This window comes from Eubalaena glacialis, chromosome 10 (genome assembly GCF_028564815.1).
Source record: "Eubalaena glacialis isolate mEubGla1 chromosome 10, mEubGla1.1.hap2.+ XY, whole genome shotgun sequence".
NCBI lineage: Eukaryota > Metazoa > Chordata > Mammalia > Artiodactyla > Balaenidae > Eubalaena > Eubalaena glacialis.
This window is the reverse complement of record NC_083725.1, coordinates 4,536,777-4,558,764: the sequence shown is the minus strand read 5'-3', so window position 1 is coordinate 4,558,764 and position 21,988 is coordinate 4,536,777. Positions and strand designations below refer to the sequence as shown.

At 48.1% G+C, this 21,988-nt stretch overlaps 1 protein-coding gene across 7 annotated transcripts in view; it reads right to left on the bottom strand.

The window, feature by feature from the left end:
* Positions 1–21,759, bottom strand: part of NFRKB (nuclear factor related to kappaB binding protein) — a 34,427-nt gene extending 12,668 nt beyond the window's left edge. For 3 of the 7 annotated variants that reach the window (XM_061203030.1, XM_061203036.1, XM_061203035.1), the window contains exons 1-15: positions 21,688–21,759; positions 20,483–20,636; positions 19,160–19,315; positions 16,986–17,187; positions 11,105–11,232; positions 10,296–10,470; positions 9,693–9,794; positions 8,859–8,932; positions 7,953–8,037; positions 7,405–7,585; positions 6,722–6,830; positions 6,393–6,519; positions 6,080–6,145; positions 2,800–2,879; positions 2,647–2,693 (exon numbers count right to left, since the gene is read on the bottom strand). In XM_061203030.1, coding sequence (XP_061059013.1) covers positions 2,647–2,693; positions 2,800–2,879; positions 6,080–6,145; positions 6,393–6,519; positions 6,722–6,830; positions 7,405–7,585; positions 7,953–8,037; positions 8,859–8,932; positions 9,693–9,794; positions 10,296–10,470; positions 11,105–11,232; positions 16,986–17,187; positions 19,160–19,294 — 1,511 coding nt within the window. In that variant the 5' untranslated portion in view covers positions 19,295–19,315; positions 20,483–20,636; positions 21,688–21,759. Of the gene's footprint in view, positions 1–2,646; positions 2,694–2,799; positions 2,880–6,079; positions 6,146–6,392; positions 6,520–6,721; positions 6,831–7,404; positions 7,586–7,952; positions 8,038–8,858; positions 8,933–9,692; positions 9,795–10,295; positions 10,471–11,104; positions 11,233–16,985; positions 17,188–19,159; positions 19,316–20,482; positions 20,645–21,687 lie in introns of all 7 variants that reach the window. The other 4 variants (XM_061203032.1, XM_061203031.1, XM_061203033.1 and 1 more) reach the window with 4 other exon arrangements.
* Between the last annotated feature and the right edge of the window lie 229 nt (positions 21,760–21,988).

The window sequence follows — 21,988 nt, the reverse complement described above, 5'->3', positions numbered from 1 at the left end:
GGACGATCTCTACACCGAAAACTACAAGACTTTGATTAAAGAAATTGAAGAAGACACCAGTAAAAAGAAAGATACTCTATGTTCAAGGACTGGAAGAATACTGTTAAAATGCCCATATTACCCAAAGTTATCGATAGATTAATGAAGTCCCTATGAAAATTCCAAAGACATTTTTCACAGAAATAGAAGAAAACAATCCTAAAATTTGTATGGAACCACAAAAGACCCCGAACAGCCAAAGCAATCCTGAGAAAGAACAAAACTGGAAACATCACACTTGCTGATTTCAAACTATGTTACAAAGTTACAGTAATCAAAATAGTATGGTACTCTCATAAAAATCGACACATAAACCAGTGGGACAGAATTGAGAGCCAAGAAATAAACCACTGCATATATGGTCAACTAATACTTGGCAAATGGAGCCAAGAATACTCAATGGGGAAAGAACAGCCTCTTCAATAAACAATGCTGGGAAAACTGGACAACCACAAGCAAAAGAATGGAACTGGACCGCTACCTTAAACCATTCACAAAAATTAACTTGAAATGGATTAGACTTCAACGTAACACCTGAAACTAAAACTCCTGGAAGAAAATATAGGGAAGAAGCTCCTGCACAATGATCTTGGCAATGATTTTTTGGAGATGACACCAAAAGCACAAGCAACAAAAGCAAAAATAAACAAGTAGGACTACCTCAAAGAAAAGCTTCTGTACAGGGGCCTTCCCTGGTGGCACAGTGGTTAAGAATTCACCTGCCAATGCAGGGGACACGGATTCAAGCCCTGGTCCGGGAAGATCCCACATGCCTCGGGGCAGCTAAGCCCGTGCGCCACAACTACTGAGCCTGCGCTCTAGAGCCCGTGAGCCACAACACTGAGCCCGTGTACCACAACTACTGAAGCCCACGTGCCTAGAGCCCGTGCTCCGCAACAAGAGAAGCCACTGCAATGAGAAGCCTGCGCACCGCAACAAAGAGTAGCCCCCGCTCACCGCAACTAGAGAAAGCCAGTGCACAGCAATGAAGACCCAACACAGCCAAAAATAAAACAAATAAATTTATTAAAAAAAAAAAAAGCTTCTATACAAAGAAAACCATCAACAAAATGAAAAGGCAACCTACAGAATGGCAGAAAATATTTGCAAATCATACATGTGTAAGAGGTTAATATCCAAAATATTTAAGGAACTCCTACAACTCAAAAGCAAAATACCCAAATAATCCAATTAAAAAACGGGCAAAGGACCTGAACAGACATTTTTCTAAAGATACACGAATGACTAACAGGTACACGAAAAGGTGCTCAACATCACTAATCATCAAGGAAATACAAATCAAAACCACAATGAAATACCACTTCACATCCGTTAGAGTACCTATTACCAGAAAGACAAGAAATAACAAGTGTTGGCGAGGATGCAGAGAAAAGGAAACCCTTGTGCACTATGGTGGGAATGCAAACTGGTGCAGCCGTTATGGAAAGCAGTATGGACGTTCCTCAGAAAACTGAAAACAGAACTAACACATGATCCAGCAATCTTACTTCTGGGAATATTTCCGAAGGAAATGAAACCACTATCTCAAAGAGATATCTGTACCCCCATGTTCACTTCATTATTTATAATAGCCAAGACATGGAAACAACTGTGATAGATAAGTGTCCATCAATGGATGAATGGATAAAGAAAATGTGTGTGTACATACACACACACACACACAGTGGAATGTTATTTAGTCATTAAAAAAAGTAGGAAATTCTGCCACTTGTCACAACATGGATGGATCTAGAGGGTATTATGCTTAGTGAAATAAGTCAGTGAAAGACAAACACTGTATGATCTCACTTACATCTGGAACCTAAAAGAAGCGTAACTCACAGAAACAGAGCCTAGAATGGTAGTTACCAGGGGATGGGGGAAATGGGGAGACACTGGTTAAAGTTATAGAAAGTTCTATGGATCTAACAAACAGCATGGTGACTACAGTCAACAATACTGCATCATATACTTGAATGTTGCTAAGAAAGATCTTAAATGTTCTCACTACAAAAAAAAGAACTGGTAATTATGTAAGGTGACAGATGGGTTAACTACCCTTACTGTGGTAATCACTTCACTATATATATATGTACATATGTGTGTGTGTGTGTTTATATATATATATAAATAAAATCAACACACCGTACACCTTAAACTTACACAATGCTTTGTCAAATATATCTCCACAAAGCTGGGGGGAAAAGGGACCATGACAGCCTGGAAACAGTCACATGAGATGATACAAAGGCTCAGGACGAGGTCGAGACCTAAATCCCAGCCTGGGTCCTGTCACTTACCCTCACACCTCCATTTCTTTGTAGGTAAAATGAGGAAGATGGGCTGGATAACCCATTCTCCAGCAGGGGGGACCGGGGAAAAGCATGCACCTACAGGTGGATCCCACCTCCTCAGACTCATGGGGAAACACTTCTACTGCTGGGAGTGTGCTGCCCCTTAGGGAGGCTGAGGCAGATAAGGACCAGTGGATCCCGGCATCTCAAGCCCACTCTGGCTCTAACATACAAGGATGTGTCAGCACAACCAGGGCAGTACTTAGATGATGCTTTCTTGGGGCACCATCCTCCGTTAGGGTACTATACTCACACCCGAGGAACAGGCGTTGTGGCGTCTGAGCTGTCTTCATTTTCTTGCTGGAGAAAAGGAAAGCAGGAACAGGTAAATGGACTGAAGGATTTTGGCTAACTCAGGGTTCTGGAAGCCCAACACGAGAGAGCTGGTAGTTCTCAACAACCATACCTTACAGAAGGCCTGGTCTTTAGTTTCCAGCCACAGCTGGAAGAGTGCAGCTAATTCCTTTTCATTATCTTGGGACTGGCCTATTAGAACAAAAAGGCAAAAAATAATAATATGATCTAAGGATATGACCTAAGGATGCCACTTCCTCCTTACATGCTGTATCTATATCTGGACCTGTAGCGATGGTCCTGTACACAGAACACCCCTCTGCCTGGACATCCACAGGCAGAATGAAACTGGACCCCTGTCTGACACCACTCACAGAAATTAACTTGAAATTAGCTGGAAGGGATTAAACACTTACCCTGCTGGATTACCGTGAAGGGTCCGCATGGACACCCATACGGACGGCCCAGCAGCCCCCGAACTCCTCAGTCGCATGACCTCACTGGCCCCCTCCCCCCACTCCAGCCTCTCACTCCCACTATCACAACTGGACCTTGTCATTCCCCAAAACGGGACTCTTCAAAATGCCTAATCCAGTTTCTCAACCCTGGCTACGCCTAAGAATCACCTGGAAACTTTTAAAAATGCCAAGGCTCGGGCCCCACTCAGCCAATTAATCAGAACCCCTGGGGGTAAGGCCCAGGTACCAGCATTTTTAAAAAGCTACCCAACTGGCGGCAGTGCACGGCCAGGACTGGGAACCTTCAACTAACCCCGCATCCTGCTCTCTGGCCGCGGCGGCCTCCCCTCCCCTCCCCTCCCCTCCCCGCTGTCTACCCTCACTCTCCAAAACGTTACCTGGACTGCACAGAACTGCTGGTCCAGACACCCCACTTTCCGGCCCCCTCAGCCCCTCCCTTCACACTCCCCCCCCCCGCCCACGCCCGTCACTTCAACGACACGCCGAGCAACACAGCAACACCTAACACCTCTCTCTTCCGTCTCTGCATCACTTCCGTCCAGCAAAGCTCACGTCCTAAACCAGCCACACCCTCCACTGGGGCAGCTGCCGGCTACCGGAGACAAGGCCCAGAGACAGGCAGAGAACACCTCCATGAACGAGCGGACAGCCACCGTCACTGGCCCTCAATCTGCGCGCGAGCCCCGCACTGGCCGGCCTCCCTGCCCGCCGGACAGCAGCTGCCCCGCCCTTCTCCACCGCCCTTCCCGCGCACAGCAGGCCTCCCGCCTCCCACAGGAAGGCCACAGACCCACCCCCTCAACCTCCCCACGGCGCAGCCCAGCGGCCACGGCTCCTCCTCCACCCGGACGGATGTGCTGCCTCCCGCCACCTGAGGCCGGCCCCTCCCCCCCAGGAATTCGCCCTATGACAGGTGTCCCCTTCTCTGCTGTCCCTCTCCACCGACACTTAAGTCCTCTCCTGGCCACGAGCCCCGCCTCTTCTGCTCCCCTCCGCCGCCAAACCTCTAGAAAGCGCCGTCCACACTCACTGTCTCTTTTACCAGGGGGACTGGGAAATGTTTTCCTGCCTGCAGGAAAGGGGGCCTGATCGGTAGCACGTGCAGACCTCTGCGGTGTACGTGAAGGTCAGCAAACCGCTTCTGGAAATGAAGTTTTGTGGCCGTTTGTTTACACCCTGTCTCCGGCTGCTGTGCACAGGGCAGAGCTGAGTAGCCGCAGCGGAAAGCATCTGGCCCACAGGCTTGAGACACTTACTACCTGGTCCTATTAGGGCAGCCTCCCCCGGCCGACTCTCCGCCACCAGCCGGACAGGCGGGAAGAGCTGCAGCCAGCCTCACGAGCGGCCTCGGCTCTCCTCTGCCCACCACCGGCATCACCCCATTAAGGAATCACTCCTCCAAAGGAGTCATCATTTCTTCCATGTCCACAAATCCAGTCTTGACCTTCCTGAACCTTAGGAACAACGAAGGTTAACGACCACTCCCCACCTCCTGACTCTCGGACCTCACAGCTTCCTCCTGACTCTGCGGTCACGGCCTCTCCCGTGTCCCCACTCAGCCTCCGCCACCTCGGAGCTTATCAAGGCTTAGTCCCAGGTCCTCTTTCCTCCTCATTCTCCCCATGCCTTTGACTGCACTTACTGCACATGTGCCCACAGCTTTCTACCCTGACTGTGGGTCTGGACTCGTGTCCACTTCAGCACCCCAAAGGCAGCTCAAGGCAGCATGTGCACAGCTACACTCACATGCCTCACCCTCACCCAGGCCTGGACGACCTCCCCAGCTGCCTAGGTCGATGGCGGACCCCCATCCGCCAGGTACAAATCTAGCAGGAGTGACACCTGACTGCCCTCCTCCTTCACTCGCCACACCCAATCCACAACCACGTCCCCCAGCTTCTACCACCTACAGCTCTCAAATTCATCCATCCTCTCTACCCAGGTGCAACATCCTCTCTGCGCAGGCCTGTGTGATCTCCGCTGGAATGTCCCTTCGTCACTGACCCACACGGCTCCCCTCCGCCTGCCTGGCTCATCCCTAGTCGTTAAGACCGCTGCTCAAACGACCTTCCCCAGGAAGGCCCTCCCGGACTCCAAACGCATGCCACACCAGTGCCTCATTACAAACGCCCACCCCTACCGGCACTTTTCCCTTACAGAATGGCTAAGTTTGTCATTTCATTCGAATGAGTACTTGTTCCCCAAACAAACTCCACGAGGGGAGCACGCTGCCTCCCTCACAAACCATTACACCCCCAGCACCTAACAGTGCCTGACACCTAGAAGGTTAATCCACGCTGTAAGCAATGAACGCATCCACTACTTTCACAGCCTTCTCTCCATGTTTCTCTTCACAGACCACTGGACAGAGTGGAGAAAGGTTTGTCCGTTTCCACAGGAAATCAACACTGAATCTTCCTCTCATCACCAAGTTATTTCAGGTACATGTTACTACAACTTACACAGTAAGTGGGACTTCACAAATTTATAAGAAAAAGAAACTGTTCTTTAGAAATAGCTTACTGACGGCTGCCCGACACATTATCCTCAATAGCAAAACCCATTTTAGAAAAGAAAAACAATTATATTACTACAAATTAACCTAAAACCATAGATATGGTTGAGATAAATGTAGGTGCTATTGTAAAAAAAAAAAACCCCACAGATTTCAATTCAGCCAGCCCCAGAGTGCATCGGAATTGAAGGGCAATGTCACCTCAGCCAAATCCCAACGGGGGTGAACTCAGACCCTGAGAATTTCTTGAAGGACTCTTTTACTGAGCAAAATAAGGTTTAATATTGCCTTTTTCAACATCCTCCTGGCACACACTGACTGGAAGGCACAAGCAGCTTAGGGGAGAAAACGAGAGAAAGAGAACCGACTATGACAGGTAGGTGACGTGCATTACTCACCAAGCAACTTCCACTGCTGGGTTTTCTCTTTGAAGCCAACAAATGGAGAGAAGCTGGAAGGTACAGCTGCAAGAAATGGATCCCATGAACAAGCCACACAGGTCAGAGAGATTGCTAAACTCAGAATAACTGACACCCCTGAGCTCCGAGATAACTTCTGTATGTTAATGGTGTATCAGGACAGCAGAGACCTCCAAGGCATGGCATCGCAGCATGCAAAGCCACAACGGATATAACCAGTAAAGCTGCAGTCTACTATGAGAATTAGACAAAGCGGGGTAAATACTGGGCCCTACAGAACAAAGTACCTTACCACGGCTTTCTCCAGCAAGATACTGCAAGGCTGGTAACACCAACTCTGCCCAGTTGGGGGCCGCAGAGAACCAGCTATTGAGGGAGCTGGCTGGAGACGACTGCCAGTCCAAAACTCGCTCCTCTAGCTGAGGGAGAGTAAAGGCAGAATCCGGTTAGATTTCTATTCCACGCCAGCAATTTCAAGGCTGTGCCAGAACGAACTGACTATGTCTGTCCAGTCTGCTCAAGTCACAAAGCAAGTCAGCTATGGAGCTTTGCGGGGAACCCAGAGCTGTAGATTTCTACAATATGAAACTGCTACACACTTGGCTTTTCCAAAACTCTTACCATAGGAAGGCTAGCCTGCCCCTCCAGCAACAAGATCTCCAAGAGAAGAGAGAAGAAGCTGGAAGATATTTCATTGATTCCAAGGCAAGGCTTGAGGTCTTCGAGAGGCCTAATGAGGGAAGAAAAATATAAGAACCACCAAAAAGGGCTTCCCTGGTGGCGCAGTGGTTAAGAATCCGCCTGCCAATGCAGGGGACACGGGTTCAAGCCCTGGTCCCGGAAGATCCCACATGCCGTGGAGCAACTAAGCCCGTGCGCCACAGCTACTGAGCCTGCACTCTAGAGCCCGCAAGCCACAACTACTGAGCCCGTACACCACAACTACTGAAGCCTGCGCACCTAGAGCCCGTGCTCCGCAACAAGAGAAGCCACCGCAATGAGAAGCCCGTGCACCGCAATGAAGAGTAGCCCCCGCTCGCTGCAACTAGAGAAAGCCCGTGTGCAACAACGAAGACCCAACGCAGCCAAAAATAAATAAATTAAAAAAAAAAAAAAACCACCAAAAAGACCAAGAACACATGCCTAGGTTGCTTTAGGTCCTCCAAGCCTCCTAGCCGTCATAAAAAAGCTCAGTGAAAGCCCACACCATACACGTTCCCCAGCAGGACCCCTGGGACCTAGGGCTCTCAAGAAGCACCAGCTCTGGGGACAGCCCTGAGCCACGACCCCCGCTGCTCACTTACTCCTCCTTGATAGCAGGTATGGCCAGTGGAGACGGTGCCTGTGAGAGGGGTGGGAGCCCTTCAGTACCGCTTAGGGGTTCCGCCAGATCCTCTGCCTCTGATTTGATCATTTTTATTTTCTTCTTCTTCCTTTCCTCTTTTTCCTTAACCTTTTTTTTAAGGACAGCCAAGTCATATAGTGCTGGGGAAAAAAAGCAACTCAAGTCATAGAACTGCATTTTCTACACCAGGAAATGAGGAGTCTTATCAGGAGTATATTATTTTCCCAAGGCCCACCAGAAAAACAAAAAAAAGTCTCAGTAATAAGACATATAGTTTCGTTTTGTTTTTTTTTTTTTTAACCAAACTCAATGAGTGCTTTAAAGAGTCAATGATCTGTTGTACTGATTTTATATTCACTCTCCACCTACAAATCCATAAGAAGCAATAATGATATAAAGGCTATCAGCAAGAAGGATGCTGTGGTTTCCTTTTCTTTTGCAATACGTAGAGAGGCCTGTGTAATCTAACACCACAGTCGTTGGCCACCTACAGAGGACGTCACTTACCTGCTAGAGAGCCCTTCCTGCCGGCATTTACTCGAGTCATGATGTCATTGAGAGTCAGGTCCCCCGTCAAAAGGTCTGGGTGATCCTAGACGTGATATTCAGAGATTTGTTATGGAGGTCCAAAAGAGGAGCTAAAACTGTTGATTCTCCCTATTTACAGACAAAACTAGAGGTTACGTGTACTTGAGGTACTTGTGTTGAATTTAAAACGTACAGAGATAAAAACTATTGCTCTTCATAATGGGGCAGGGGAGAACCGAGTTCCAACCCTTCATGTGTGGCATTCAGTTTATAAAGCTCTTTTGCGTTCCTTATCTTATATGCTCTTCAGTCTTGTTTAGTGGTATTTTACAAAGACTGAAAACGGGATTCAGAGAAGTTAAGGGATTTGCCCAATATCACAGTAAGTGGAAAAGACAGAGACAGAACTCAGTTCTAACCCCAACATGAGACTCTTCCCATCTCACCACTCTGCCTTGATGTACTGCCTTTCCTTCCTCCACCATGATCTCTGGCTCAGCGTTACCTCGATTTGGTGGAGCGGAGGAACAGAAACATAAAACGTGGGAAAAGCACAGGCTCTGACGCTTGGCTCTGCCACTTACTGGCTGTCGGGCGTCAGACAAGCTCCCTGGGCTCTCCAAGCCCTGCTAAACGGACGAAAGGATTCACACAGCAGTGTCGTCCTAAAGACTGGATCAGACACGGCGGTAAGCGTGCCTTATAAAGTCAAAGCATCTGTCTTCTCCGCACATCTTTAGTGTTACTGGGCCTCCCATGCTGCTCCTGTCCCCTAACAAGGATAAGGAAAAGGGACTAATAATGTAGTGACTCCCTGTATCACCCCAGGATAGCTGATCTGGGGAATTAGACTGAAAACCTACTGACCACCCACTCCAATCTTACTGGTTGGTGTTTCCGCTTCTCATGGTGTTTCTTTAGCATTATCTTCAGGTCACTGTCCCCCAGTTCTATTTTATCTGAGAGAAAAGGAACCAAACCACATGGACAGTCATTCACTTCCACAACGCTCAACTTCACATCTTTCTGGTCACTTGTAATATTGGAAAGTGAGATACTTTCTGCATTTCCCTTCTGACCTGTGTACTACAAGCACCAACAATCTTGAAACAGTCACACGCTCTACTCTGCAGCTTTTCTGTACACTCGTCAATAACAACGACCTCGGTACTCAGCTGCTCCTAGAACACCTAGAAGTTTCTTAACATTCTTCTCTGACTCCTATCCCAACTAAAAATAGTCTCTAATTTCACAGACATGCCAAGAAACTGCTGTGGTTCTGGTTACCCCTTTTGTTCTATTACTGAATTATCCCTTAGTATTATTTTGGGGGTTTTTTTTGGTTGTTGTTTTTGTTTTGTTTTTTGGCTGCGCCGGGCAGCATGTGGCATCTTAGTTCCCCAACCAGGGACCGAACCCGAGCCCCCTGCAGTGGCAGCGTGGAGTCTTAACCACTGGACCGCCAGGGAAGTCCCGATATTGTTATTTTAAGATTCTGCTTTCTTGAGGCCAAAATGCCAGCTGAACAGCTCCTAAGGGAAATTTTCAAAACAAAGGACAGAAGGTCAGCTGGCCTACCTACCTGCTGAAAAGTGGAGCTACACAAAACCTTCCCCAAGTCTCCTCATTCTAAAGAACACCGCTCTGCTTTCCTGGCAGGCAGAACCCAGTCTCCCACCCCGAGGCAGTCCTGAGACCCACGCCCAGAGCCCCACTCACCTGCAGTCTTCATGTCCGTGGTGGAAAGCGTGGGCACCACCCTGAGGGGCACTGCAGGGCTAGGAGAGCGCGCTGGAGAGCTCGGGAGCCATGAGCTGAGATCTGCAAAAGAAAAGTTTTCTTGTAAATCCAACCTGCCTGTGGACTCCAGCAGGGGAGACTGGGTAAGAGGCTCTTTGGGCTCAAGAAGGCCAAGCCAACAAGAGGGAGGCCAGGCTCCACCACTCCTTCCTGACCCTTCCCCAGACGGACTGCAGCACTTGAGTCAGTGCAACGGCTCTTCTGGAAGGAGAGACCTCAACAGTGGCGAGTCACACTGCAGAGGTCACAGTCACTATTACTCTCCTGCGGGGAGAGTGGTTCTCTCGAGCAGCCGACTGGACCAGAGCGCCTGCTGGGAGGGCCCCGCGTGCGCCTGAGTGCCAAGGGCAGCGAGGTGTGCAGTCACAGCCACCCAACGGCTCTGAGTGTCACCACGCGCCCAGACAAACCACAGGGATGGCTTCCTCGCGGGGAAATGGCTACCACGGCCTCCAACCAGACAAGCCACTGCAGGTGTGGACCGATGAGATACAGACAGTGCGGGGCACGGAGGACACATACCCTCCTCGTCCGACGACAGGGCCGAGTCCCCACACTCCTCCTTCACTTCCCGCAGGACCTTCAAGTAGCGCTGCTGGGTGCGCCACTCCCGCTCCTCGGGGGTGCGGGACGGTGAGGGGCGCTTCTGCCGGGAGGGGAGGGCGGGGCCGCTCCGCCGGGCCATCTCCAGCAGGTCCTGGGAGAGATCGGATGGGATGGGGGCACGGCCTCAGCCACAGCTTGTCCTGCCACGCTCCCTGAGTCTACCCTTTCTTCTCTTCTTTGTTAGCAAGCTCAGTTCCCTCCTTCCAAATCAAAGGGGCCTGTGCTGATTATGACGGAAAATCCCCAATCTGAGTGCTGCGCTGCTCCATCGAGAATGAATACTTACACCCGACACCGAAGTATCTCCATACCAAAGCTTAAAGGACCACTAAGAGCCAGAACTGCTCTGCCCCAAGGCATCCCAAGGCTGGTCCAGACCCAGAGCCGCCGAGCCTGGCACCCATCAGGCAACCAAACATGAACTTGAGGGCAAGCTGGTTCTCCTGCACGACCCACCATGGATCTGAAAGCTACCTCTTTTTCTGGGTAAATACAGAAGCTACAATATTTCATCAATTTTAAGATGTATCCTTCTTCTGTTCCTGTTCTAACGTATCTGAAATCAGGATACATCTTAAAACGTATCAAAAGAAGGAAGGATGCACTTGGTCATGTCGGGGCTGGATGGGCAACTTACTTCCTCAGTGGTATCTTTTGTTCTTGCCCCTGATCCGCCCCTTTGGGTCACCAGGAGTGAGTCCCACGCAGCTCCCAAGGGCACTTACGCTCCGCGAGGCCAGGATCTGCTTCAGCAGCCGGTGGAAGTACTGCTGCTGGGAGCTGAGGTAGCGTTTGTACTGCGACCGGAAGCACAGCTGCCTGTACTTGACCACCTCGGGGTTGAAGTGTCCGTCTGCAAAGAACAGGCACAGCCACGCGTATCTGTCAGCCACCCATCAGCGAGGGCAGGGGAGGCGGCCAGCTCTGCACTGACGGGAGGATAGTGTGGGGAAAGGGAAGCCTACGGTCCAGGGGGAGAGACAGAAAGCACGTAAGCCAGTACTCGACTCTCTGACGTGCTGCCAGGAAACCAACCTAAAACAACCGAAAAGAGGGAGAAGAGGGACACCAGGAAAGGAGCCCCTAAGGAAGGCGACATAAAATGAGGCCCGATCAGAGCAACTGTGGGAAGACGTTAACAACTGACAAACATAGGTAAGTTTTACGGATGTGCATCATACATATTGGTTTTCAACTTTCCTGTATGTTTAAAAAATTTATTGGGAGGAAAATTAAGTAAGTAGGAATTTTTAAAATAAAAATAGGGAAAAGGCAGAAGGAACAGCATGTGCTAAGGCAGGCCCTGAAGCAAGGAAGCATGTGCCCACTCCAACCCCTGAAGAAATGCTGGTGTGAGGAAAGCAGAGGGGCTTAGCCGAGGAGGAGCCGAGATGACCTGTGAAACTGGGCAGACGTCACACCACACAGAAACCACAGCACAGTCTGGACTTTATCCTGAGTGTAGTGGAAATCAGCTGAAAGGTTTAAAGCAGGAGAATAACATGGCCGAGAGCAAAAGAGAAAGAAGAAAACCACTGCAGTGATCTAGGAGAGGGACGAGGGTGGCCTGGTTGGACCTCTGCCCCCATACCCAGGGTAGAGCCAAGGCGCCAGGAGGCCTGCAGGGTCCTTCCTCGTGGGTCCCGTGTATCTCGGCCTCACCCTCCACCAGCCTCCCTTTTGCTCACTCCACCGCAGCCCACGCTGTTTCCTCAAGTACCGTACTTTTCGCAAAGCCGTTGTCCTTAAAGTCCCCTCTGCCTTTTCGCAAAGCCTTTGTCCTTAAAGTCCCCTCTGCCTACAAGGCTTCCTACTAACACCCAGTACCTCACGGCTTGCTCGTCGTACCTTCACTGAGCCTCTGTCCGAAGGCACCTCCACAGAGAAGCCCTGCCCAACCACCAGCTCTGAACCAGCTCCCTCCCGTCACTTCCAGACCCATTACTCTTTATAGTGCGTGACACCAACAAACACTTGCTTGTCTAGTATCTTGTTTCCCCCTATTAGAATGTAAGGTCATGACTGTATCTCCAGAAGCTTGAAGAATGTCTGGCACATATTAGCTGATCAGTGAGTAGTGGTTATGTGAATGGCAGTAGAGAGATTTCAGATATATTTCGAGGGAGAAAGATTAGACCTGCTGTTAGTTTGGATGCTGGGGCAGGAAGGGGAACATGGTACCTAGATCACCGGACACGAGCAACTCGTACCACTGCGGGAGCCGCGATGACAGAGGTCTGTTTTGGAATATTAGATTTGACCAGGTTGCTACGAAGTGAACTAAGGGGAAAGATGGAGAAGCTAACCTCAGAAGGCTAAAATGAGGCATTGAAGTACACGGTGTTTCCTTTTTTTTTTTTTAATTCCAACCACTTTAATGATATTCCAAGGTAACGAAAAACAGCAAACACTTAGAACAGGACCTGACACGGAACTGTCACCACATAAGGAGGGCCTTGCATATATTAACTCACTTCATCTTCACAACCACCCCACAAAGAAGTACTACTGCATCCTCATTTTACTGAAGAGCCTGAAGCATGGAGAAATTAAATAACTTGCACAAGGTTACACAGCTAATAAAAGGGGAAATCAGGTCTGAACCCGGGCAGTCCAGCTCCAGAGCCGCTCCTAGCCACCGCATTACGCTGCCTGTTGCAGGGAAATAGGGAATTTGACCTTCAAGAAAAGAGGCAAGAGTTCAAATTGGATGAAAGTTCTACTTCTTTGCCTCTGTACTTCTCTAAAGTCACCTTCCTTCAGTCTTTAGTTTCCCCCACCAAGATAGTCAAATGCTCTATTAAAATAACATTTCGAGGGACTTCCTGGTGGCACAGTGGTTAAGAATCCGCCTGCCAGTGCAGGGGACACGGGTTCAAGCCCTGGTCCGGGAAGATCCCACGTGCCGCGGAGCAACTAAGCCCGTGCACCACAACTACTGAGCCTGCACACTAGAGCCCATGAGCCACAACTACTGAGCCCACGTGCCTAGAGCCCATGCTCCGCAACAAGAGAAGCCATCACAATGAGAAGCCCACGCACCGCAACGAAGAGTAGCCCCTGCTCACCACAACCAGAGAAAGCCCGTGTGCAGCAATGAAGACCCAATGCAGCCAAAAATAAATAAATTAAATACATAAATTTATTTTTAAAAATAAATAAATAACATTTCGAGTACATCAACTTAAAGAAAATATATTATTAAAATTAAACTGCTTGGGGCTTCCCTGGTGGCGCAGTGGTTGAGAATCTGCCTGCCAATGCAGGGGACATGGGTACGAGCCCCAGTCCGGGAAGATCCCACATGCCGCAGAGCAATTGGGCCCGTGAGCCACAGCTGCTGAGCCTGCGCGTCTGGAGCCTGTGCTCTGCAACGAGAGGCCGCGATAGTGAGAGGCCCGCGAACCGCGATGAAGAGTGGCCCCCGCTTGCTGCAAATGGAGAAAGCCCTCGCACAGAAACGAAGACCCAACACAGCCAAAAATATTAATTAATTAATTAATTAATTAAAAAAAAAAATTAAACTGCTTTTACTATTCTTAATGTGGGTACTGGAAATTTTTTAATTGAACGTGTGGCTCACGTAACATTTCTATTGGCGGCACTGGGCCAGAGAGCAGCGGCAAAAGAAAATGCAGCACCAGGGGAAGTTGGTAAACCAGGGGCAACAGAGCCTGGTAGGCTGTGAATTTTATTCCAAGTGAAGGCAATTGGTAAACACTCTGAAAAGCAAAGTTTTGAGATGCTTACGCTGGTGGCTGTGTGGAGATGGTGGCTAGAGCAGCCCCGGCGAGAGCCCCCAGAGAAGAGCTGGTGGGTGAGAGCAGGCAGGCGGGGAGGGAGAGGGGGCCTAACGGCAGGAGCAGAGGCAGGAATAGCGAGCGGATGAGGGCTCAGCACAGAGAGGGGTGCGGGGAGGGCATCTGAGGCACAGGAGGAAGCCAGGACGGGGAGGGCCACAGCTGCAAAGCGAGGGAGTCTCACGATGGAGGTTAAGGCATCAAATGCTACAGACGGGTTAAGGAGAGAACAGAAAAGCCATATGCTGGTTTGCAAATTACACATTCACTGAAAATAAATGGAGCAGAGGAAAAAGCAAGCACTGGAACAACTAGCAAAATAGGAATTTGGACCACACATTAGATAACAACACGTCAGTGTTAAATTTTATACTGAAATACAGAATTTAAGTACAGAATTTAAATTAAATACAGTATTTTCTAATTTCTGAATTTGATCATTTCTGGTTACCTAAGAGAATGTTCTTGTTCTTCAAAGATGAACGCTGAAAAATTAGGAGTCTTAGGTCTGCAATACTCTCAAGTGGTTCAGCAAAAATGAAAATAGTGGTAATAGGTACAATAATGACAAGAAAAAAATGTGGCAAAATATTCATAGTTGGTGAACTTGGTAAGGAGTATGCGGGTGTCAATTATAAATTCTTGCAACTTTTCTGTAGGTTTGAAATTTAAAATTTAGAAAGTCGAAGGTGTTGGCAGGCATAGGGAACAGCCACAGGGGAAAGCAGCTATGGATGCCTTTCAAGAAGTTCCGAGAAAAGGGAAAATGACAGAGGACAACGAAGGGGACAGATGGTTAAGGACTTTTTTAGTGTGAGACCCTTGACCACATCTACAGGCTGAAAAAGAAGGAGTGGAGGAAATACACGTGGTAGAACGGTTCACTGAGAAACGAGGTCCCGGAGGACGTAAAACATGAGAGGATCAAGAGCAGAGGTTAACCTTAAATGGAAGAAAAAAATCCTTCCTCCGAGACAAGTAAAAGTAGGTCAGGAGGGAAACGACTACAGTGTGCTGGGGGGAGGCTGGACGTGGGAAGCTGGAGCTCATGACGACGACCCTTTCCTGTAGGAAACAGAAGGCAAGGGAGCTCGACAAGCACTTGGAACTTATGGAAAAGGTGAGTTTTTAAAACAGAACCAGAAAAGATAAGCAAAAGTAAAAGCACACCGAAAGCAATGTCAGCTCAGTCAAGACGCATAACCACAATAACCATGGTAACGCAACTGTCCTCAACACCAAGGGACCTGAAACATGACACCGGACATCGCAGAACTCCTGCCTTGCATTCCTTGTTTGCATCCTTACTTGACCATCACATTGTTTTGGAGGGAAACGTGCCAACGTTACAGACAGTCCCTGATACGGCCTCTACTACCAACCAGGCCTACCAGCTTATCCCACCTGAGACCCTGGCTTCAGCGACATAAAACACTGGCCAACCAGAAGGGAAATCCTCCTTAATGATCCATCAAAGGAGGGAATGCTCATTTTAAACCTGAAGATAATGCGGTTTGAAATGATAAGCTTATTCCCTCCAGTCTTTTTGCAGCTGTCAAGCTGTCCAGTTTCACAAATTCAAGATATGCTGTCTTTCAGGGCCTCCAGCCAACGCAAAGTCACCCCAGAAAGCGGGAAGGGAAGAAGCATCCTCTGCTCCTCTCCACTGGACAGAGAGCAAACTGTGACTGAAGAGTGTCCCCAAACCATTCTGGAATCCCCAACGTAATGACCGGTTCAGGCAAGGGTCAGTGGATGCTAAAACCACTGGGTAAAACAAATGCTTTTGGAAAATAAGATTATCACATGGTCCCTAAATAGCACCCTAAATAGCACCCTATAGATTGCTTCTTAATTATAGGGGAAAAAAGGTGCCCTTACAGTCAGTAGCTCTGGCAGATACCACAGAGCCAAGTGATCGAAAGCCTCCCTACCAACAATGCAAGACTGACATCACATATCCCCTGAGTGGAGGGATGAGAAAGAAATGACATTTCCCATCTCCTTTCTTGGCAAAATGTTTAACCCAAAACGAATTATGAGGAAGCAAGACGACAACTCCCCAGAAAGCAAGACATTTGACAATTCAAGTGTCCTGGGCTCTTCACAAGTGTATTTTGAAAGACAAGGAAAAAAAGGCAGAGGGCCCTAGATTCAGGGAGCTGAGAGACAGAAGATCCAAACACAACACATGAATCTTGAGTGGATCCTGGATTTAAAAGCCAACTGTAAAGGACATTGGGAACAACTGAGAAAATCTGAATATGGGATATTCTACGCTATTACTTGTTCAATGTAAAGTTTCTTGGGTGTGAATTTAAGACTGTGATTATGTGGAAGGATGTCTTTGCTAAGAGATACATACACGCTGAAGTGCTTGGTGGTAAAGTGTCAGGTTTTCTGCAGAAAAAAAATGTGTATGTGCATCACACACACGTACATCCATGGGATAAACCAAACGGTAAACTGTTTTTAATCATTTTTGAAGACTAGTCATAAAAGGTGCCTCTAAGACGCTAATAATGTTTTACTTCTTGATCTGGGTGGTGGTTACACAGCTGAGTTCATATAACACATCAATGCGCAATACAATTATGATTTATATGTTTCCTATGTAAGTTAAAAATTTTTATAAAAAAAAAAAAAAAAAAAAAAAGAACAGCCTAGACAGCAAAGTGTTGCATGAAAGCACTTGGAGTCAGTGTCTACACAGAAAAATAGAATAAGACGAAGACAGGAGCATGCACAGAAGTGGGTGTGTTCCCACCCCCCGCTCCTCTCAGAACAAGAACGCTCAGCCACACACCTCGGAAAAGCTTCTGGGCGATGTGCAGAGGGTTCCCAAAGCGGAAGTTCTCGCCCCTGAACAGGGCGAGGATGAGCTCATCCTGATGCTCGGTCCCGTCCTCCGGAAGGCGCGGCAGAAACTGCTGGAGGTGCTCACGCTGCGAGCCGCTCAGTACTTCCCGCCACGTTGAGAAGCTGACTACGTCAAAGAAGATCTCGGGCTGGGAGAACCAGGAAAAGCAGGAGGAAAGTGAGCAAGAAAAAAATGAAGTTTTTAAGTTTTTTGTGCATAAGTGGGTAACATATGCATAACATAAAATCTACCATTTTGTCCATTTTTGAGTGTATGGTTCCGTGGCATTAAGTACAATCACAAAGTTGTGCAAAAATCACCGTCATCCAAGTTTTTACGTTTTTTAAACAAACTAAAATTCCACTGATCTTTACTCAATTCTCAAAACTTGAGAGATCAGGGCTTCCCTGGTGGCGCAGTGCTTAGGAATCCGCCTGCCAATGCAGGGGACACGGGTTCGAGCCCTGGTCCGGGAAGATCCCACATGCCGCGGAGCAACTAAGCCCGCACGCCGCAACTACTGAAGCCCGCGTGCCTAGAGTCCATGCTCCGCAACAAGAGAAGCCACCCCAATGAGAAGCCCGCACACCGTAATGAAGAGCAGCCCCCGCTCGCCACAGCTAGAGAAAGCCCGCGCGCAGCAACAAACACCCAACGCAGCCAAAAATAAAATAAACAAATAAATAAACTTAAAAAAAAAAACAAAAGAAAAAACTTGAGAGATCTGTTGGGAATTCCCTGATGGTCCAGTGGTTAGGACTTCACTGCCGGGGCTCAAGTTCAATCCCTGGTCGGGGAACTAAGATCCCACGTGCTACAAGACAACTAAGCCCACGTGCTGCAACTACTAAGCCTGCCCGTTCTAGAGCCCGTGCAACACAACAGAAGAGCCTGCATGCTGAAACGAAGGTCCTGCGTGCCACCACTAAGACCCGATGCAGCCAAATAAATAAATAAATATTTTAAAAAATAAATAAATGAAATAAAAAAAGAGTTCAGGCAACGTCTGGCTAGCTCAACAACAGGGAGGGAAAGGGAAGCAGCAGACAGCAGAGAGAGGAGCAAGGGACCTATAAGCATGTTAAGTACTTGTGACTTTATCCTAAGGACAATGGGGAGCCACTGAAGGGTTTAAGCAGGAGAGAACCCAGAAACCAACCACCTGCCAGGCGTCTCAGCAAGCAGGCACCAAAGCTCTTCTGGCTCCCTGTCCGAGATCTCCCCCTGCAAACCTATTTCTGCATACCACTTCATTCCTGCCATCTCAGTGTCTGGCATAAAGTAAGTACTTCAATAAAACAAGTGTTTGCTGACTGAATGAAGGACATGAAGAGGTTTACTTGAAAGAGCATGCAAAGAAAACATGAATGGGAAAGATATACACCAAGTTCAGTACCTGTTACTTCCGGTAGGAGAAGGAATAAGGGCAAAACGGTGGCTTTAATTTTATCTACAATTTTTGACATATTATGAAAGAAAAATCTGAACCAAATATGACTACATGAAATTATCTCCCAAAACTGAATGATGCACAGATGTTCGCCATATGATACTCTATGCCTGTCCATATGTTTGAACTACGGCAAAATAAACAAGATGATAAACACGTTTCAGCATACCTAGTACCTTGCACATGATAAGCACTAAATAAATGCCACCATAATCATGATGACTGCCTGTGAAAAGTGGTCAAAAGCACACTATTAATGCTATCCCAGGGAAGGTACTATTAACTGACTAGCAAGTTGGTTACCTTATGGACAGAGGTAATATGTTTGTGTTTTGTTTCATGATTCACAACATGGGTAAACATTCTAATGTAAAGATATACACAATTCTGCCTTTAAATATAAAACTTTTGCTAACCGCTGAAAATTATCTTGTCAAAATATGGCATATGTCACTATCGAGTTACATGTTATTAAACATGCAGAATGTAGCTTATACTTTCTTCCTTAATCAGACTATTAAACAGACTTAAACTTTAAAAAAAGATCACTTTGGTTGCAATGTAGAAAATCAGAAAGAAGGGAGCACAAAAGACTGAAAACTCGCAGAGTGTGGAAAAGGCTGAGAGGAAGTGCTAGAAAGGAAAAGATGGTGCCGCTGTCACTACTCACATCCTCCAGAAGGTCCTCGGGCAGACTAACCCTAGTGCCCCCCAGGAGGCAGTCCTCCATGATCCGCGTGCCGTGGCCATCTCCACACGGGCCCAGCTCCAAGGGATCCGTCAGCATATGGTCCAAGGAATCCATTGCTTATGTTCCACAGGTAACCTAGACAAATAAATGCAGTCAGACCTCGAGACAGAAAGGCAGAAGTCCCAGGGATCTGTTGATACTAACGCTCTTTCACAAAATATTCTGGCCCAGAAAATATTCAATCTCAAATCTATTCTTCTACCTTATCCATACACCCCAACGACAGCTAGACAGCTCTTCCCCCTCCCTTCCACCACTGCATCCTCATCTGAATTTCAGATCTTAGCTAGTAGGTCTCTCATTACTCAGAATACTTCTACAATGACTCCCCAGTTTATAGAATTTCTTACACCTTCATTTTACACAGGAGCACAACGAGACTCAAAGATTAAATAACTAGATCACAGCCCATAATTTAGACTTCCCAGGCCAGTAATCTCTCACTCTAATATATTTAATTTTTTTTTTTTAGCAAGTAATTCTTTGTTGTTCCTTCACAAAAGAAATTTCACTGAAAATCCACAGAGTAGTAAAATTCAGACAGTAACACTAAGTTATTTAATGAGGGCCTGTTAAGTGCCAGGCCTTTCATACACCTGATTTAATTCTTATAAGTGTGCAAGATAGGATTATTACATCTATTCTATAGATACTAAAACCTAGGATCAAAACAGATAAGCAACTTGCCCAACCCCAGAAGTAGGACTGAAACTCAAGACTGCATGACTGCAAACCCATGTTCTTAACACTACATACAATACCTCCTGGATAAACTCTCAGTTTAAATCAGGAAAAGCAAGCATCTTAATATGACTTTATCAGTCCGCATAAACTCTGGAGGATCCAAGCATCTGACCAGGACAGCCAGCAAAGTCAGCGGCCAACCCACTTTAGTTGGTCCAGCTGATACTTATAACCATGTAGATGAAATGCTATTTTTCTCCTTCCTGTAATAACTAAACACTGCTGGCTACCTTTAGACAAGTACATAGGAAAACTTTTTCAGAGAGCATCTCATAAGGCTGATGGCTGGAATCAGGTGCACAGCTGAAGCCACAGTTAACAGGCCCACAGGGAGGCTGAACTCAACCACTCCACAAACATTTGCTAAAACCATTCTCTCTCTCTGATTTCTACCAAATAGAAAGGAGAAAAAAATAAATAAATAAATAAACACAACAGATTTAACAGTTAAAACACCAAACTCCTAGCCTCATCTCAGTGACTTTGGGCAAATCTTACCTCACAGGCTGTCAATTTCCTTATCTATATAAGATGAAGGAGAGCTGGACCCGGTCCTCTCTACTGTTATTTCCAATCCTGGAATCCTGCAATGAATAACCTCCAGGTGGATGCATTTATGTAACTTCACGTAGTCATGTAATGACTTCTCATCCTGAAACTCTCAAATGATAAAGAGTAGACTTGTAATACTACTGCTAAAATAAGCACGTTTGCACTAATTATTTCAAGTTATCTGGAAGAGATGTCATATCTACGTAAAGGTACAGTGGAAAGGTTAGTGTTCAAAGCAGCTGCGTGGTCGCCAAGCAACTGTGTCCCATCACCCTTCAGCACGTGATGAACTACCGCATCCTGAACACCCCTGGTGCCTAAATAACTGACTGCAGGTAAGAAAGCACATGGCATTTGCATTTAACAAAACTTTTAGAAAGAAAAAAAGTGTAGATGCAACCTGATACTCAGAATAAAGTCCTCTTATAAGCCAGAACTGGCACAGAAGAGGGTAACAGCTGCAAAGCCAGTGTTTTACCTGACTCTCAGGAGGATCACCTGTTTCACAACTTGCTCACAAGTTTCTTCAATTAGCTTCACTTCAATTAGTGAAGCTAGTTTCTTAATTAGCTTCACTTCAATTCACTTCAATTAGTGAACGTGTAGCTAAATTTAATCTATTCGAGTGGCAACCTGTGCCCTGCTACTATTCTGAAGAGGATCTCAAAATACAAAAAGCAGGCAGCTTCCAAAGGGTTGAAAACCGGAAGCCAAGGACTTCTAAGTCTTGCGGCGTCCTGGACCAAAGAGGCCCATCTTTACTAGACCGGGAAGGCCTCTCCCAATGGCCCTTCCTCTGCACCTGGGATAACCTTCCCTCCTGGACCCTCCCCAACTCAGAAGCCAAACCCCAGACTCCTTCCGGAGCAACCGCCGGCTCCAAACTGCAAACCCCTCCCTAGCCGGCCTCTCACAAGCCCGAGGCCCGGGTCCCGCCCCGCTAAACGGCACCTCCGCGCCCACGGCCCCTCCCCCCACACCGTGCCTAACTCTAACCCCCACCCACCCGGGCCGCCCGCCTCCCGACACGCCCGCTCCCCTGTCCCGTGCCCACAGGAGCAGCGACCCTCGGAGACCCAGACACTCGCTCGCTCCCTCCCTCCGCTCCCCGGCAACACTTTAACCCTTTCGCCGCCCCGGCCCGCCCTCACCTGCGCCGCGGACGCTGGTCTCCGAACCCGCTGCGCTTCTCGGCCCGCGGGTTTCCGGACGCGCTCGCTCCCGCAAGGCGTCTCGGTGCGTGCACGCTCCGGGCTCGGGCGGCGGAAGGGGCGGGGCTGTGCGGGGCGGGGCCTGGAAGTGCCGGCGGCGGGGCGGGGCCTGGAAGTGCCGGGGGCGGGGCGGGGCGGGGCGGGGCGGGGCGGGGCGGGGCGGGGCTCGCGGGGCATAACCTAGAGCGGTGTGAGCCCGCGGGGCTGGGCCTTGGGATGCAGTTTGCAGGCGTCTCGTTGG